Here is a 19,771-nt window from a genome sequence, read left to right on the forward strand (position 1 = left end):
TATATACATATTTAATATAAATGCAGGGAAGAGAGCTCCGGCGGGACACAGAAGCACAAAGCGGCGCTATAATGAAGGTATTTAGCACAATTATTTTACAGATACACATTGTACATTATATACTGCTGTAATAAAGTGGATTATAGGATTTTACAAGCATTTTAACCCCAAAAATAAGCCCTGCTGTGTCTTTTGGATGAAAAGAGGTCCTGGACTGCCGCACTCCTTAAAACGATATCTTTATTTAGCAAGTGAAATCCAAAAAACAACCAACAATGTTGCAGTCAAAAAGAAGTGAACAAAAGGAAAAGGATGGCTGACATGTTTTACATCGTGTGATGCTTACTCGTAGCTACGATGTGAAACATGTAGAGCTGCAACTAACGATTATTTTCATAATCGATTCGTTGGCCGATTATTGTATCGATTAATCGGATAATAGCCTTAAAAAAAAAAAAAATTCGCATTTTTAAAACATTTTGGGCCAATTTGTTGTTGGGCAGATTACAAAACACAAATTGCCGCAAAAACACATTACATGCTTTTCTGCAGCTTCTCCATTGAAGTATATTGAACCAAAAAAAAGCACCAGTTTGCGTTAAAAAGTCCCCGCCCCTTTCCAAATACACAGCAGCTGAAAAAAATCATGGATGTGAACGTGTCCCATAGGAAAACATGTAACTCAACTGTAGTGTGTTTCTGCAAAAAACAGAGGTGTGAACCAAGGCCTGAGATGTTTAGTAACATAATGGGGTTAAAAAAACTAAATAAGTACAAAGAGCAAATAATCGCTACTGTAAGGGGTTCATTTTTTTACTAGGGGACAGTGAAAGTAATATTTACAGTAGAGATTTGCTTTTTTTGTACTATAAAGTGCTCATTTTAGTTTTTTTAACCCCATTATGTTACTGGCCGATTAATCGATTATGAAAATTGTAATAGATTAATTTCATAATCGATTAGTTGTCGATTAATCGATTAGTTGTTTCGGCTCTAGAAACATGTCAGCCATCCTTTTCCTTTTGTTCACTTCTTTTTGACTGCAACATTGTTGGTTGTTTTTTGGATTTCACTTGCTGAATAAAGATATCGTTTTAAGGAGTGCGGCAGTCCAGGACCTCTTTTCATCCAATGCACCTGTGCATAGCCAGCACCCTTTTGGCTTGGTGGGACGGAAGCAAAGCCAGGGGATCAGCAGTTTTCTAAGCGGTATTATTTCTCACTGCTGTGTCTTTTGTTGCCAAAATTAATATAAGACCCGGGCTTATTTTCGGGAAAACAGTATTTAACTATAAAAAAGTTTCATGTAAAGTAAACACAAACCCAAGCAACTGAAAAAGAACCTAATGCCCAATGGATGTTGAAACGAAAACCCCAGTTTTTCCACTAATGCGTTCACCAGTCCAATGCTTCTCTTTTACGAGCTTGAATGATGCCTAGAGGTGTCACAAGTATTCTTCTTCTGGTGTTCTGTGGATCCTAAATGGTGCAAGGGCCACATAATTACATGGTACCACGCAATGCAGCCTTCTCAGGTTAGGCCAGGGCAGGGGTCGGGCCCTTGGTGACCTGGGCTCACAGGATGTGGGTTGAATGAAACTGGTCTTCAAATTATTCAACCCAGAAGAGAACCAGTGCTAGATTGGTATGCAAGTCTGCAGTTGACAGGACCAGGGAGGAGGCGAGTACTGCCACCAGATTTTAATTTTATAAATTTTTACTCCAGCTGCACTTGGGCTTTAAGTAAAGGTTACTTTAGGCAAAAACTGCTTTTCAAGACAATTAAATAATATAGATGTGTCAACTTTTCCTATAAAATGTGAAATTGGGTTCAACCTTTCCTGCCTTGGAAGCACCCTACTGGTCCTCATATGTGAATTGCAGCCTCCTTCACCAGGCAGGCTTAAGTAGACCTTGCCCATATATTCCTGGAGGTGCCAGGTAGTGTTGGCAGTTGTGGAGAAGTATAGAGCTGTGTGAAGTACAGCGGCACAACTGAGAGACTGAGCCAGCTGCTGGTCTAGACCTCTGGGTGGATTCCTGTGATCCATTAGAAAAGTAGGAGCAAAAAAGATTTGGCCCTTCTTTTAAGAAACTGCTCTTTTTTCTGGCATGAATAACGCCGCGTACACACGATCGATTAAACCGATGAGAATGGCCTGATGGACCGTTTTCATCGGTCAAAACCGATCGTGTGTGGGCACCATCGGTTATTTAACCATCGGTTAAAAAAAAAAAGCCAACTTGTTTTAAATTTAACCGATGGATTCCTAACCGATAGAACAAAACTGATCATTAGTAGGCACAACCATCGGTTAAAAATCCACGCATGCTCAGAATCAAGTCGACGCATGCTTGGAAGCATTGAACTTCGTTTTTTTCAGCACGTCGTGTGTTTTACGTCACCGCATTCTGACACGATCGGTTTTTTAACCGATGGTGTGTAGGTGCGATGGACCATCAGTCAGCTTCATCGGTTAACCGATGAAAACGGTCCATCGGTCCGTTCTCATTGGATGGACTGATCGTGTGTACGCGGCATAAGATGTCTCTTTAGGAGGTGAGAAAGGGCTCCACTTTATGGGAAATGTTGAAATTTACAAACCGTCATCATTAAACGGGATTTATAAAATGTGCACAGTTTCTGCAGTGCTGCCTCTATCTATGGACATGTAGGTTTTCAGCGACAGTAACATCTGTTAATGCAAAAAAAAAAAAAAAATAATATATATATGTAATTGTCCAGATTTAGAATTATTATTTTTTAGCCTAAAAAGCCAGCAATGAGTAATGTTTTACAAAAACAAGTGACTGTGTCCATTATATAAAAAATATATGAACACAATCCGTGTCATTCCAAAATCTCTTCTAGGAAGAAATGCGAGACAAGTTAAAACAAGCTACAAAATTCTAGCACAATGTATGGCTTGGAGGTATTTAAAGATGCATTGAGAAGATCACCTAAGACAGTAGATCGGATAATGTGCAGAATGTGAATGTACACATTACATAGGTGCGGGAAGGGGTAATCTGTAAATCATCAAATTCAAAACAATTGGGCGCTTTTAACATACAGCTTCAGTCATTTGTCTCTTAAATTCTTTTATTCCACAAAGCCCATGAAGAAAAAATTATCTAGGTCTTAGGCCTGTTGTGGAATGGAGGGATAGAATTTGGGTGGGTTCAGCTGGGACCAGATGGGATCCGATCCATCTATGCACAGGCTGGTTGTACTGAAGTCGATCCCTCTATTGATTGCAAATAATCCAACAGGCATTACTTCAGTAATGACTGCCGGCTGTAGCTGCTAGTAGTTAACATTGTGTTCTGCCAACAGGGAAAGCTCGGAAGAACACAATAGCACTGCAGGAGGGATGCCCCCATCTACACTGACTGTGTTGACAGGGAAATCAAGCGATTTTCTTTACTTCCACCCATGGTTGTAGGAAAGAAAACTGCATTATGGGTTGCTTTACGCCTCAAAAAATAAAAAGCATTGTTAGAATAATAAAAAGGTAGATCTAAAAAGCAAATTAATTTTTTATCTTAAATAGCGTAAAGGGGGGCTATAACCCCTACTAGTTTTTTTTTTAGCCTTAGGTGCCCCATTGGGGAAATTTCCCTTCAGCTTCTGTCCCATAGCCAAAACAGGAAGAGAGAAAATCCCTGGTTGTCACCAGAACTGGTGCCCCCATTAGGAGATCTTCCCTCTATTAATGTTCTAGTGACAACCCAAAATTTGGGATATTCTTTTACCTTTACTTTTGGTGATAATGGCAAACAGGAGAAATGGGCCCCTTACACAGGAGAGATCGGTTCAGGGTCTGCCTGTCGGTTTTTAAGGTGGACCTGATTGGATGGTCCATGTATCCCCATGGATCGGCGGGTGTAAACAGACCTGTGTCCATTTACACCCTACCTCTGATCCAGTCTGCTAAAAAGCAAGGAAAAAGGATCCGTCCTCTTCTGTGCAGGTGCATCAGATCAAAGTGAGTCGGCTCAGTCTGTGTCCGCTTTGCACAAAATGAGCGGACCTGTAATCTGCCCGCTCTGCAGCGGCTCAGCGGACAGATCCCATGCTGAGCAAAGCAGATCTGCCCTGTGCGAAAGGGGCCTTTCACACAGGCGGCCATTCATTCAGTCACATTTTTTGCCAAAAAAAACAAACTAACGAACATGGATTTAGATTACGTCAGTTAGGCCCCTTTCACACCAGTGGACCCATCGGGATCCCCTGTCCGTTTTTCAAGTGGACTCGATCGGTCCACCCATTGTTCTGTATGGAGCGGCGGCATGCGTTTGCATGCGTCGCTTCTTACAAACACTTCCTCTTTCATCATCCGCGACAAAACACTGTCTGAGTTCACCTGAGTTTCAGATAAAAAAAAATAATAATAATAAAAAAAAAAAAAAAAAATCTACCTCAGAATTTCTCAGAGGATCTGATCCATCTTCCATTACAGACTCATGTAAGAGAACAGACAAATGTCACCTCTCCAAAATCCAGTGCTCCTGATCCAGGCTCAGGTGCAGGTTTAGAAGTCCATCCACACTTCACGAATCTCCGTTAAAAGCAAACAAGTAGCCTCACACCAATGAGGACACTAACCAACAAAGAAATTTATGCAGACACATAAAATCATGAACATGCTGCCTGCCCCACCTATAATCCATCCATTTTTTATGCTTTTTACCCTGAAATGCTTAGATATAGAGATCTCTACCACTAAAGCCTAAAAACACAAATAATTTTTTTTTGTTCAACGCAGCATGCTGAATGAAAAAAAATACAAAAATTTTAACGCATGCTATAGAACATTTGTTGTCGGAAAATTCCGACGACAATTGTCCCATGGAGCGTACACACTACTGGATTTTCCGACAACAAATTATGTGGATGGAAGGGTTTTGTCGAATAATCCGACCGTTTGTACGCTCCATCGGACAATTGTCATCGGAATGTCCGACAACAAATGTTCTATAGCATGCGTTAAAATTTTCGGACAACAAGTGTGTCTTGTCAGATTATCCGATCGTGTGTGCATTAGTCCGTTGAAAAAAAATTCCAAAGTACAAAACACCCATGCTCAGAAGCAATGCTAACCATAGCACAACATTAACAGAGGTTGCCCAAAGGGTGGCGTTAAAGAGCAGAAAAAAAAACACGTAGTTTCGTGTATGTTGGCTGGAAAAGTTTGCCGTCTGTATGCAGAACAAGTTCACGTCCAACGCACTTCGCACAAAATTCCACGGATTTGTCCAATAGAAATCCGATCGTGTGTACGAGGCTTTAAGGTTTGACCTCATATTATATGGTTTTGGTAAACCTAAAGACAAAAGTCTGCAGAAAATCTAATAGTGTGTATGGGGTCTAAGATTCTCAGTTCAAGTGTGAATGAGGTCTTCAATCAGCTCTTTATCATGGCAGTAGTCTGTGCAGAATCTACAGATGTGGGATAGCATGCTCTCAAATTTTCCGACAACAAATGCTGTGTGCCGTTGGATTAACCGATTGTGTGTACACAAGTCCAGCGGACTTAAATCCAAAGTATAAACACGCAATGCTAACCATAGCACAACATAAGCAGAAATTGCCCAACACAAGAGCTGAAAATCCATGTAGTTTGGTGTATGTTGGCTGAAAAAGTTCTGCCGTCTGTATGCAGAACATTTCACGGCCAACTCACTTTGCATGAAATTCCACGGATTAGTCCGATGGAAATACGATCGTGTGCATGAGGCTTAAGGAGCTTGCTTTACTAATTTTGCGATGTTAGTACAGCAATATACTCACTGAGCTATTGTCTTCTGACAGGGGGACTGCCCAACAGGGGGACTACCTCCTCCCCCCCCCCCCCCCCGCCAGTACACACCGGTCAGCACTCGCATTGGCTGCAAGTGCTGTCGATCAGCTGCTTTTTTTCCCCAGCATGCCCATTTGACAAAAGCCTGACGTTTGGCCGGCTTCGATTCCATCCAATATTCGGCCTGAGTGCACCAGGCTTAAGCCTATGAGAGGTGAAACGCATCAATTGTGGGTGGTTTGTTGGCGGGGAAGGCAGCATGTTCCGGGTTTTTTTGTCTACATAAGGATTTGTTGGCCATTGACGTCAAAGACTCATTTTTGCCCTTCTTCAGAGGAGCCCAGCGCTAGGTTTTGCAGGGGGAAGGGAACTGAGTAGAGGGGGGAGGGAGGGTGGGTGTTATGTTGGGTATTGCCATCTGCGATGGCGCTGTTCTTATGTACATGGTCATGTTGACCATTGATAAACTTTGTGTTGTACCAAGGGATGTGTGTTTTGTTATGCCAAAAATTTTTCAATAAACAGAAATTTTCAAAAAAAAAAAAAGACTCATTTTTGCATTATACCATAGAGAATGTCACCTGCAGCTACGCATTGACCCAGCAGAATAGAAGGCCTGAATTCACAAAAGAAAACAGAGCAGAAACAAGTTAATTAAAACTGCTTACCTTGCATGCTGACATAGACAATCGATGAAACTGAGCAGATTATTGCAGCCAACATAACAATAAGTACGATCAAGTAGCTGCGCAGTACAGGTCCCCCGATGCAGTCAAAGTTCCCTTTATGGACAGAATAGAGCACCAATATCCCAATCCACCTGAAAAACAAAAACAATTTTCATATAGCCAGGCAATAGTGTGCACAACCTAACATGAAATATTTAGCCAAGAATCATCATTTAAATAAAAACGATACAAGTCTATGATCAACTGTCCAAAAAGGCCACATAAAGAGCAATATAAGACAGCACCATGCAGATAGCCCGTGTGTACTGCAGCTTCTGTCAAAGGTGCAGAATTTAACTGCAGTTTACTAAGGCTTTGATGTCCCTCCATCTGACAAATTACGAAGACGAAAAACGAAAAAAATTAAATAAAACATTAAGCACTATTGTACAAATATCAGCCTCTTGGTCCAAGAACACTTCTCTTCCTCCCCTTCCACCATCCCTTACCCACCCGACCCCAATTACATTTATGGGTTTTAATCAACTATATATCCTTTACTTAGAGATTGCGCATTATCCCCCATGTCTGCCGTGGGGGGAATTATGTGGGCGGCCTGCCTCCGCACCCGTTTCATTACTCACTGGGTAAGCTACCAATACTTCTGATTATTTATTGTCTAATTTGTGCTGAACTGTATTTTATTACTTTTACACTGTTATGTATTTTATAGATTGGCTCTCCTGAAGAAGCGGTACATCCGCGAAACTAGTAAAGACTTTGTCCAATCTTTGATTTGTATGATTTTTGCATTTTTTATCTGTAATACATTTTATTTTAAATACTCCTATTGTTGTTTATCAGTACCGAGATAGTCCACTAACATTTGGGTGGGCATGTCCCCAAGTCTAGCTTCAGCAACTATTCCTTTGCCCTTACCCTTCCTCTTTTCTACAATTACTCGAATGATGGTACGTTATTAAAACTATTACTCCTTTTTATATGAGGCTAAACTCCCCCTTTTTGTTCAACACTTCTCCTTCATTACTAGCCCATAAGAGTAGTGGGCAGCCTATTCATCCCAGCACAGGGGTGACCCACTTGATATTGGCATGCTGGGTTTCTCAGCTCACAAGCACTACAGACTAAGTTACTTTAGATTGAGGGGTGGTTCAGGGATGCAATCTCCACTATAGCCTTGCATTACTTTATGTAGACCCTGAATTATTGATAACAAATCTAAATCACAATCACTGGATCATTTACTCTTTGGAGAAGCAACACCTCAGTCTCGGTGACATCACAGTACCGTTGTGTGCGTACTGCCAGAAAAGAGCCAATAGCATTGCTCTCAGATGATATGTGAATTAGTTCACAGCAAGCATGTCTGTCTCTCTCCAGAAGGATCACGGCCTACACCCAAATGCAGGGTAATATTTAGCTTGCAGAGGTACACTCTATGTTACACTTATTAAACGCATCATTACAGATGCACAATATGAGCAATGCATTGATCAGCTTGTCATTTGAACATTGCTGTTGGGTCCTGAAAGAGAACCTCTGGAAATAAATCTATTAGATAAAATTAGATATAAATTACTTCCATTGTAAGAGATCAGTCTTAACTAAAACCTGGGACTGGCCTTACACTGGGTACACCCCCCCCCCCCCAGCATTACAGGAACAAGTGCTCTCCTTTTATAACCCATGCATGCACAGTGTGCCCTCTCACCATCCTGAAGGAGTGCTGAGCTTTGCCGCTATGATAACTGCGTATGCATGGGTTTTCAAGAACAGTGCTCTTTCCTGTGATGCCCGCAGCATGCCCAATATACGGTGCATCCCAGAACCTAGCCAGGAAGGGGCTGATTCCTAGTTTGTTTGGTCAGGTTGTGGGGAAGCTTCCAGTCACAGGTGTCAAACTAGCGGCCCTCTAGCTGTTGCGGAATTACAATTCCCATGACTCCCACAGGCAGAGGCATGGTGGGACTTATAGTTCTGCAACAGCTGGAGGGCCGCCAGTTTGACACCCCTGTGACAGGTATAGCAATTTAAAAATGAGCACTCATTTTGAGACCTGCACAGTGAACTACCGACTACATGATTTATTTACAAAGATGAACCTTTGAACCTCTAAGCCCCCTGACAGCGCATATTTTGCAGGTCACCTTACTAGGTGGATTTATCAGTGGATCAGCAATGCTACCTGCATCCACTAAACTGAGGAGCAAAGTCTTAGGAGATCCGGGGACGCCCCCCCCCCCCATAAGAACACTCCGGTCAGCGCTCTCGGCCATTGGCCGGTCATGCCCCTTTGACAGAAGCTGCAGTACACACGGGCTGAACGTCAGCTGATTTCTATTGGACGTTGCCCAATATTCGGCCCTTGTGTACAGGGCTTTACTCTAAGGCTTTTATAAATAAAACAGCGCAACACATTGCTCAGAGGAACCAAATTGCAACTTGGGATTCTAGAGCAAGTTTGAAAACAAAAAATGAGAGAACCTGAATGGCCATTACACAATTGTTGATCTTCCTCTTAAAGCTCATTTAGTCCCCTCACCCAGCCCTGATTTAAAAGAGAAGTATTTTTTTTATTTTTTTTCCATATTTACCTCGGTGGATGGAGCATCCGTCCCCCGCCGTCTCTGCACCGAGAACGAGCCACCGAACACCGCTGATGGCTCAGTTTTTACAGATCCCTGAGAGGAGAGCTACTGACTGTCAGTCAACGTCTCTCCTCTCTGATCCTCCATGCTCATTGGAGCTGTGGAGGGGCGGGGAGAGACTGTCTCAGCAACTCGCCGAGACTGCCATCAATCAAATCAGCTGGCGGATCCAATTCCTCCATTGGGTTCAGCAGGGACCAGAAGGCATCTGATCCATCCATGCACAGGCTGGTTGTACTGAAGCCAATCCATCTATTGGCTTCTGTAAAGCCTGCTGGATTTTTTGCAATCACTGCACCTGGCTATAGCTGCCAGTAGTTAACATGTGACCTCCAATTCTTGACTTGGAAGTCAGGATGACGCGGTACTTTGACTGATGGCGACGTCAGCGGACTTCAGACTGCTCTCCGCTGAAAACGGGTCACAGGAGTGCAAAACTAATTGCACTCCTGTGACCCATAGGAGAAGCCCAGCCTAAAAATCTCAGGCTAGACTTCTCCTTTAAAACGTCTACAAGCCGGTCACCCGCCACAGCAGGGTTGTTTTCACCAGTCCCGCTGACCTGGAGTGCAGCGATATCCCGCTATGAGCCCTGGTATAGTCGTGTCACCAGTCCTAGAAATCCCCCCCTGACAGGACAGGCTACACAGGTTCTGATTGGTCGGCGTCACCCATGTGACGGTACAACCAATTAAAATGCTCCTAAACTGTACCTCCTGACGGGGTACATTTTGGAGATTAAGCTGCGGCGGGGTTTCTAGCCCCAGACTGGTGACACAGCTATACTATACTCATAGAGGGATATCATGACTATTCTCTGCATCATTTGAATGTGTATTCAGGGCCCCATAGTAATGCCCCCTGATGCCCAGCACTCACAGGAAGTGGGTTGCCCCCTGAAAGTCTGGGGGAATACCGGAGCAAAAAGTCATTACTGAGGGGGATATTGTTGGAGAAGAGGTGAGTACTCCACACTGTCCGTCCGTACAGATCCGCCTCCTTGTTTTCCACCTAAACATCTCACCTCTACTTGCACTTCATCCACACACCTCACTGTCCACCCACACACCTCGCTTCCCTCCCACCTCACTGTCCACCCACACACCTCGCTTCCCTCCCACCTCACTGTCCACCCACACACCTCACTCCTCCTCTCCCACCTCACTGTCCACCCACACACACCTCGCTCCTCCTCTCCCACCTCACTGTCCACCCACACACCTCACTTCTCCTCTCCCACCTCACTGTCCACCCACACACCTCGCTTCCCTCCCACCTCACTGTCCACCCACACACCTCACTTCTCCTCTCCCACCTCACTGTCCACCCACACACCTCGCTCCTCCTCTCCCACCTCGCTGTCCACCCACACACCTCACTTCTCCTCTCCCACCTCACTGTCCACCCACACACCTCGCTTCTCCTCTCCCACCTCACTGTCCACCCACACACCTCGCTCCTCCTCTCCCACCTCACTGTCCACCCACACACCTCACTCCTCCTCTCCCACCTCACTGTCCACCCACACACCTCGCTCCTCCTCTCCCACCTCACTGTCCACCCACACACCTCACTTCTCCTCTCCCACCTCACTGTCCACCCACACACCTCGCTTCTCCTCTCCCACCTCACTGTCCACCCACACACCTCACTTCTCCTCTCCCACCTCACTGTCCACCCACACACCTCGCTTCCCTCCCACCTCACTGTCCACCCACACACCTCGCTTCCCTCCCACCTCACTGTCCACCCACACACCTCACTCCTCCTCTCCCACCTCACTGTCCACCCACACACACCTCGCTCCTCCTCTCCCACCTCACTGTCCACCCACACACCTCACTTCTCCTCTCCCACCTCACTGTCCACCCACACACCTCGCTTCCCTCCCACCTCACTGTCCACCCACACACCTCACTTCTCCTCTCCCACCTCACTGTCCACCCACACACCTCGCTCCTCCTCTCCCACCTCGCTGTCCACCCACACACCTCACTTCTCCTCTCCCACCTCACTGTCCACCCACACACCTCGCTTCTCCTCTCCCACCTCACTGTCCACCCACACACCTCACTCCTCCTCTCCCACCTCACTGTCCACCCACACACCTCGCTCCTCCTCTCCCACCTCACTGTCCACCCACACACCTCACTTCTCCTCTCCCACCTCACTGTCCACCCACACACCTCGCTTCTCCTCTCCCACCTCACTGTCCACCCACACACCTCACTTCTCCTCTCCCACCTCACTGTCCACCCACACACCTCACTTCTCCTCTCCCACCTCACTGTCCACCCACACACCTCACTTCCCTCCCACCTCACTGTCCACCCACACACCTCACTTCTCTCCCACCTCACTGTCCACCCACACACCTCGCTTCCCTCCCACCTCACTGTCCACCCACACACCTCACTTCTCTCCCACCTCACTGTCCACCCACACACCTCGCTTCTCCTCTCCCACCTCACTGTCCACCCACACACCTCACTTCTCCTCTCCCACCTCACTGTCCACCCACACACCTCGCTTCCCTCCCACCTCACTGTCCACCCACACACCTCACTTCTCTCCCACCTCACTGTCCACCCACACACCTCGCTTCTCCTCTCCCACCTCACTGTCCACCCACACACCTCACTTCTCCTCTCCCTCCTCACTGTCCACCCACACACCTCGCTTCTCCTCTCCCACCTCACTGTCCACCCACACACCTCGCTCCTCCTCTCCCACCTCACTGTCCACCCACACACCTCACTCCTCCTCTCCCACCTCACTGTCCACCCACACACCTCACTCCTCCTCTCCCTCCTTACTGTCCACCCACACACCTCACTCCTCCTCTCCCACCTCACTGTCCACCCACACACCTCACTTCTCTCCCACCTCACTGTCCACCCACACACCTCACTTCTCCTCTCCCACCTCACTGTCCACCCACACACCTCACACCTCCTCTCCCACCTCACTGTCCACCCACACACCTCGCCTCTCCTCTCCCACCTCACTGTCCACCCACACACCTCACTTCTCCTCTCCCACCTCACTGTCCACCCACACACCTCACTCCTCCTCTCCCACCTCACTGTCCACCCACACACCTCACTCCTCCTCTCCCACCTCACTGTCCACCCACACACCTCACTTCTCCTCTCCCACCTCACTGTCCACCCACACACCTCACTTCTCCTCTCCCTCCTCACTATCCACCCACACACCTCGCTTCTCCTCTCCCACCTCACTGTCCACCCACACACCTCACTTCTCCTCTCCCACCTCACTGTCCACCCACACACCTCACACCTCCTCTCCCACCTCACTGTCCACCCACACACCTCACTCCTCCTCTCCCACCTCACTGTCCACCCACACACCTCACTCCTCCTCTCCCACCTCACTGTCCACCCACACACCTCACTCCTCCTCTCCCTCCTTACTGTCCACCCACACACCTCACTCCTCCTCTCCCACCTCACTGTCCACCCACACACCTCACTTCTCTCCCACCTCACTGTCCACCCACACACCTCACTTCTCCTCTCCCACCTCACTGTCCACCCACACACCTCACACCTCCTCTCCCACCTCACTGTCCACCCACACACCTCGCTTCTCCTCTCCCACCTCACTGTCCACCCACACACCTCACTTCTCCTCTCCCACCTCGCTGTCCACCCACACACCTCACTCCTCCTCTCCCACCCCACTGTCCACCCACAGACACCTCACTCCTCCTCTCCCACCTCACTGTCCACCCACACACCTCACTTCTCCTCTCCCACCTCACTGTCCACCCACACACCTCGCTTCTCCTCTCCCACCTCACTGTCCACCCACACACCTCACTTCTCCTCTCCCTCCTCACTGTCCACCCACACACCTCACACCTCCTCTCCCACCTCACTGTCCACCCACACACCTCACTTCTCTTCCACCTCACTGTCCACCCACACACCTCACTTCTCTCCCACCTCACTGTCCACCCACACACCTCGCTCCTCCTCTCCCACCTCACTGTCCACCCACACACCTCGCTCCTCCTCTCCCACCTCACTGTCCACCCACACACCTCACTTCTCCTCTCCCACCTCACTGTCCACCCACACACCTCACACCTCCTCTCCCACCTCACTGTCCACCCACACACCTCACTTCTCTCCCACCTCACTGTCCACCCACACACCTCGCTCCTCCTCTCCCACCTCACTGTCCACCCACAGACACCTCACTTCTCCTCTCCCACCTCACTGTCCACCCACAGACACCTCACTCCTCCTCTCCCACCTCACTGTCCACCCACACACCTCACTTCTCCTCTCCCACCTCACTGTCCACCCACACACCTCGCTTCTCCTCTCCCACCTCACTGTCCACCCACACACCTCGCTCCTCCTCTCCCACCTCACTGTCCACCCACACACCTCGCTCCTCCTCTCCCACCTCACTGTCCACCCACACACCTCGCTCCTCCTCTCCCACCTCACTGTCCACCCACACACCTCGCTCCTCCTCTCCCACCTCACTGTCCACCCACAGACACCTCACTCCTCCTCTCCCACCTCACTGTCCACCCACACACCTCACTTCTCCTCTCCCTCCTCACTGTCCACCCACACACCTCGCTCCTCCTCTCCCACCTCACTGTCCACCCACACACCTCGCTTCTCCTCTCCCACCTCACTTCTCCTCTCCCACCTCACTGTCCACCCACACACCTCGCTCCTCCTCTCCCACCTCACTGTCCACCCACACACCTCGCTCCTCCTCTCCCACCTCACTGTCCACCCACACACCTCACTTCTCCTCTCCCACCTCACTGTCCACCCACACACACCTCACTTCTCCTCTCCCACCTCACTGTCCACCCACACACCTCACTCCTCCTCTCCCACCTCACTGTCCACCCACACACCTCACTTCTCCTCTCCCACCTCACTGTCCACCCACACACCTCGCTTCTCCTCTCCCACCTCACTGTCCACCCACACACCTCGCTTCTCCTCTCCCACCTCACTGTCCACCCACACACCTCACTTCTCCTCTCCCTCCTCACTATCCACCCACACACACCTCGCTTCTCCTCTCCCTCCTCACTATCCACCCACACAACTCACTCCTCCTCTCCCACCTCACTGTCCACCCACACACCTCACTTCTCCTCTCCCACCTCACTGTCCACCCACACACCTCGCTCCTCCTCTCCCACCTCACTGTCCACCCACACACCTCACTTCTCCTCTCCCACCTCACTGTCCACCCACACACCTCGCTCCGCCTCTCCCACCTCACTGTCCACCCACACACCTCACTCCTCCTCTCCCACCTCACTGTCCACCCACACACCTCGCTCCTCCTCTCCCACCTCACTGTCCACCCACACACCTCACTTCTCCTCTCCCTCCTCACTGTCCACCCACACACCTCACTTCTCTCCCACCTCACTGTCCACCCACACACCTCGCTTCTCCTCTCCCTCCTCACTATCCACCCACACACCTCACTTCTCCTCTCCCACCTCACTGTCCACCCACACACCTCACTTCTCTCCCACCTCACTGTCCACCCACACACACCTCACTTCTCCTCTCCCACCTCACTGTCCACCCACACACACCTCGCTTCCCTCCCACCTCACTGTCCACCCACACACCTCGCTTCTCCTCTCCCTCCTCACTATCCACCCACACACACCTCACTTCTCCTCTCCCTCCTCACTATCCACCCACACACCTCACTTCTCCTCTCCCACCTCACTGTCCACCCACACACCTCACTGTCCACCCACACACCTCGCTTCTCCTCTCCCACCTCACTGTCCACCCACGCACCTCGCTTCCCCTCTCCCTCCTCACTGTCCACCCACACACCTCACTTCTCCTCTCCCACCTCACTGTCCACCCACGCACCTCGCTTCTCCTCTCCCTCCTCACTGTCCACCCACACACCTCACTCCTCCTCTCCCACCTCACTGTCCACCCACACACCTCATGTCTCCTCTCCCACCTCACTGTCCACCCACACACCTCGCTTCTCCTCTCCCACCTCACTGTCCACCCACACACCTCACTTCTCCTCTCCCTCCTCACTGTCCACCCACACACCTCGCTCCTCCTCTCCCTCCTCACTGTCCACCCACACACCTCGTTTCTCTCCCTCCTCACTGTCCACCCACACACCTCGCTTCTCCTCTCCCACCTCACTGTCCACCCACACACCTCACTCCTCCTCTCCCACCTCACTGTCCACCCACACACCTCACTTCTCCTCTCCCACCTCACTGTCCACCCACACACCTCACTTCTCCTCTCCCACCTCACTGTCCACCCACACACCTCACTTCTCCTCTCCCACCTCGCTGTCCACCCACGCACCTCGCTTCTCCTCTCCCACCTCACTGTCCACCCACACACCTCGCTTCTCCTCTCCCACCTCACTATCCACCCACACACCTCGCTTCTCTCCCACCTCACTGTCCACCCACACACCTCACTGTCCACCCACACACCTCACTTCTCTCCCACCTCACTGTCCACCCACACACCTCGCTTCTCCTCTCCCACCTCACTATCCACCCACACACCTCACTGTCCACCCACACACCTCACTTCTCTCCCACCTCACTGTCCACCCACACACCTCGCTTCTCCTCTCCCACCTCACTATCCACCCACACACCTCACTTCTCCTCTCCCACCTCACTGTCCACCCACACACCTCACTTCTCTCCCACCTCACTGTCCACCCACACACCTCGCTTCTCTCCCACCTCACTGTCCACCCACACACACCTCACTGTCCACCCACACACACACACACACCTCACTTCTCTCCCACCTCACTGTCCACCCACACACCTCACTTCTCCTCTCCCACCTCACTGTCCACCCACACACCTCACTTCTCCTCTCCCACCTCACTGTCCACCCACACACCTCACTGTCCACCCACACACCTCACTCCTCCTCTCCCACCTCACTGTCCACCCACACACCTCACTTCTCTCCCACCTCACTGTCCACCCACACACCTCACTGTCCACCCACACACCTCACTTCTCTCCCACCTCACTGTCCACCCACACACCTCACTTCTCCTCTCCCACCTCACTATCCACCCACACACCTCACTTCTCCTCTCCCACCTCACTGTCCACCCACACACCTCGCTTCCCTCCCACCTCACTTCTCCTCTCCCTCCTCACTGTCCACCCACAATGGGGACACTAGTTCTGGTGACCCTGTCCTCACTTTAAAGGGATTTCCTCTCACTTCCTGTTTTGGCTAATGAAGGGAACTCTCCCCAATGTGACACAGATGGCAAAAAAAAATAAAAATAAGCAGTTCCAACTCTTCAGCACTCTATCAAAAATGAAAAAAGTTTGGCCCTTAGTCACACTTTAACATGATTAGTCATGTCTGGCACAACACATAATATCCTTGGTGTAATGTCACTGTCAGTATGGCACAGACAATGCGCCAATATTTACAAGAAAGATATTTTTTATTCATAAAGCCCTCCTTCATTGTACTCATATTAGACATGTTCCCTCTATGTGAACAGGCCACCCGAATTTTATATTACAGGCCTAACCCATAACCATATAAAGAGCTATGGAGTGCAGAACGCAGTAACCATGGAAACCAACCGCAGAGATTCTTCCGCATACCTGCACTGACGTATGCCCAGCCAGGACTGAGGAACTACAAGTCCCAGGCACCCTGTCACATAAATCTCATAACAGGACACTCCCCCCTACAGGTGCCGGTCAGCCCCCCAGCCTATCACTCACCAGATGAACCTGACCAGCAGTTCAAAGGCTCCAGGGAAGACCAGATCATCACTGGCTATGACCCAGCGGCGGCCAAACATCATGAGCCCCGGCATCTTTCCTCCTGTCCGGGCTATACCACCCTGGCGAGAAGCGGGAGAAGCAGCCGAAAGACCCCGGTATGACTCTGACCCCGCCCGGAATCCACAACCATCTCCAATCCGTCACTACACAAGCCGAAGGACCTTCGTGATGTCAGAAGCATGTGACCCCAGCATGTGGGCGGGGCCGTGTGTGTGTTCACTGAGCAGGGTGGGCGGGGCTCTGCGGTCTGTTGTGACAGCTCATGCTTTGTATTGTAGGTTGTGTCTTCGCAATGTCACGGTGTAGCATGGAGATCTGTATTGTATCCCATGAAGATCGGTATCCCTGCCATCAACTGCGCATGTGCCGATTTCAGGCAATTGAAGTCGAGCGCAGAGCAAAAAGTTTTCATTGTGTTGGAGCCTTACAAATCCCCTCTAATGAGCACAGGGCGAGTTTCCAGGTCCCCTTACCAGTCTTTAGAGCTGTGATTTGTGACTATTGCTAGTCTAATGGTTAACCACTTCAATACCAGGCACTTACACCCGCTTCCTGCTCAGGCCAATTTTCAGCTTTCAGCGCTGTCGCAATTTGAATGACAATTGAGCGGTCATGCTACACTGTACCCAAACAGAGTTGTTATCATTTTGTTCCCACAAATAGAGCTTTCTTTTGGTGGTATTTGATCACCTCTTTGGTTTTTATTTTTTGCTAAACAAATAAAAAAAGACCGAAAATTTTGAAAAAAAAAAAATCTTTTCTTTTGTTTCTGTTATAAAATTTTGTAAATAAGTACGTTTTCTCCAGGGGTCAAGTCCTGGGGAAAAAAGTGTGGGAACTCCCACCCAGGATCCACTCCCCCACCAAAAAAAAAATGATATGCTCATATGTACAATTACTAAACCGCATGTTTTTTTTTGTTTTTTTTTTTCGATCCACTGTACCTTAGTAATCCTTTATGTTACTGCCCGCTTCCTGTATATGGATTCATCGGGTAGTGTGCGGGTATTCTGTCACTTCCTCAATGCGCAATGTCTCCTGGGAGCTTTTGTCATTGTTCCCAGGAGACATGCGGAGATCTGCCGCGAGTTATCGCGGGATTTAGAAAGAACTTTAGTACTAAGGTTCGCCTGCCCCTGACAGTGACTCGAGCTGGGCATCGCCGCTTAGTGAAGGATTGGTTCGGGCTGCTCTAATCCTGCAAAGGGAACTGAGTTCCTGCTGTGAAAAAAGTGCAGGAACTCCGTTCCCACGCGTTCCCGCAGGACTTGAGCCCTGGTTTTCTCCTTCATTGATGGGCACTAATAAAGCGGCACTGATGAGTGGGCACTGATGGGTGTCACTGATATGCAGCACCGATGGGCACTCTGTGAATATGACACAGTGCCGACTGACCAGCAATCAAAATCCCACTTCCTCCCCTCCATGAACAGAAGAGGAGAGAGGGCTCCTCCCACCCCCACCCTCTGTGTATACCCCGCCCACAGTGCAATCCTAGTGTGCAGAAAATGGATGTGTGGGGGGAGATTTGAAGTGCAGCAGCTGGAAGATCTGTGGTGGCTGCAAGATACGAGTCTGGTGAGTGAGCAGTCCCCCATCTCCCTCCCCCTCTCTCTCATCTGTCCCCTTCCATCCCACTTCCAGGAGCTGCCCGGTCGATTTCTTCTCCAGCTAGCACTTAGGGACAACCTGGCTTCTGGTGTGCAGGGGGACTCTGCCAGGGATTCTGGTGTAAGGAGGGACTCCGCCAGGGATTCTGGTGTAAGGAGGGACTCCACCAGGGATTCTGGTGTAAAGGGGGACTCTGCCAGGGATCCTGGTGTAAGGAGGGACTCCACCAGGGATTCTGGTATAAGGGGGGACTCCGCCAGGGATTCTGGTGGAAGGGGGGACTCCGCCAGGGATTCTGGTGGAAGGGGGGACTCCGCCAGGGATTCTGGTGGAAGGGGGGACTCCGCCAGGGATTCTGGTGTAAAGGGGGACTCTGCCAGGGATTCTGGTGTAAGGAGGGACTCCGCCAGGGATTCTGGTGTAAGGAGGGACTCCGCCAGGGATTCTGGTGTAAGGGGGGACTCTGCCAGGGATTCTGGTGGAAGGGGGGACTCCGCCAGGGATTCTGGTGGAAGGGGGGACTCCGCCAGGGATTCTGGTGTAAAGGGGGACTCCGCCAGGGATTCTGGTGTAAGGGGGGACTCCGCCAGGGATTCTGGTGTAAGGGGGGACTCTGTCAGGGATTCTGGTGTAAGGGGGGACTCTGTCAGGGATTCTGGTGTAAGGGGGGACTCCGCCAGGGATTCTGGTGTAAGGGGGGACTCTGCCAGGGATTCTGGTGTAAGGGGGGACTCCTCCAGGGATTCTGGTGTAAGGGGGGACTCTGCCAGGGATTCTGGTGTAATGGGGGACTCCGCCAGGGATTCTGGTGTAAGGGGGGACTCCTCCAGGGATTCTGGTGTAATGGGGGACTCCGCCAGGGATTCTGGTGTAATGGGGGACTCCGCCAGGGATTCTGGTGTAAGGGGGGAATGCCAGGGACAGACAACTCTGTACACAAATTACATTTATATAATTTTTTCCACACAAATCGTTTTTCTTTTGGAGGAATTTGATCACCTCTGTTTTTTTTTTTAAAATAAATATTTATAAAATATTTTACAAAATATGAAAAAAGACCAAAACTTTTGAAAAAAAGCCCCATAAATGTCTTCATATAATTAGACCAAACTGTATTTTGCTACATGTCTTTGGTTAAAAAAAAATCCTGATAAGTGTATTTGAATT

At 49.6% G+C, this 19,771-nt stretch overlaps 1 protein-coding gene across 1 annotated transcript in view; it reads right to left on the reverse strand.

Moving 5' to 3' along the window:
* Nucleotides 1-17,175, reverse strand: part of DAGLB (diacylglycerol lipase beta) — a 56,235-nt gene extending 39,060 nt beyond the window's left edge. The window contains exons 1-2 of the mRNA XM_040358454.1: nucleotides 16,931-17,175; nucleotides 6,462-6,624 (exon numbers count right to left, since the gene is read on the reverse strand). Coding sequence (XP_040214388.1) covers nucleotides 6,462-6,624; nucleotides 16,931-17,025 — 258 coding nt within the window. The 5' untranslated portion in view covers nucleotides 17,026-17,175. The remainder of the gene's footprint in view (nucleotides 1-6,461; nucleotides 6,625-16,930) is intronic.
* Between the last annotated feature and the right edge of the window lie 2,596 nt (nucleotides 17,176-19,771).

Source organism: Rana temporaria, chromosome 6, assembly GCF_905171775.1.
Source record: "Rana temporaria chromosome 6, aRanTem1.1, whole genome shotgun sequence".
NCBI classification, from domain to species: domain Eukaryota; kingdom Metazoa; phylum Chordata; class Amphibia; order Anura; family Ranidae; genus Rana; species Rana temporaria.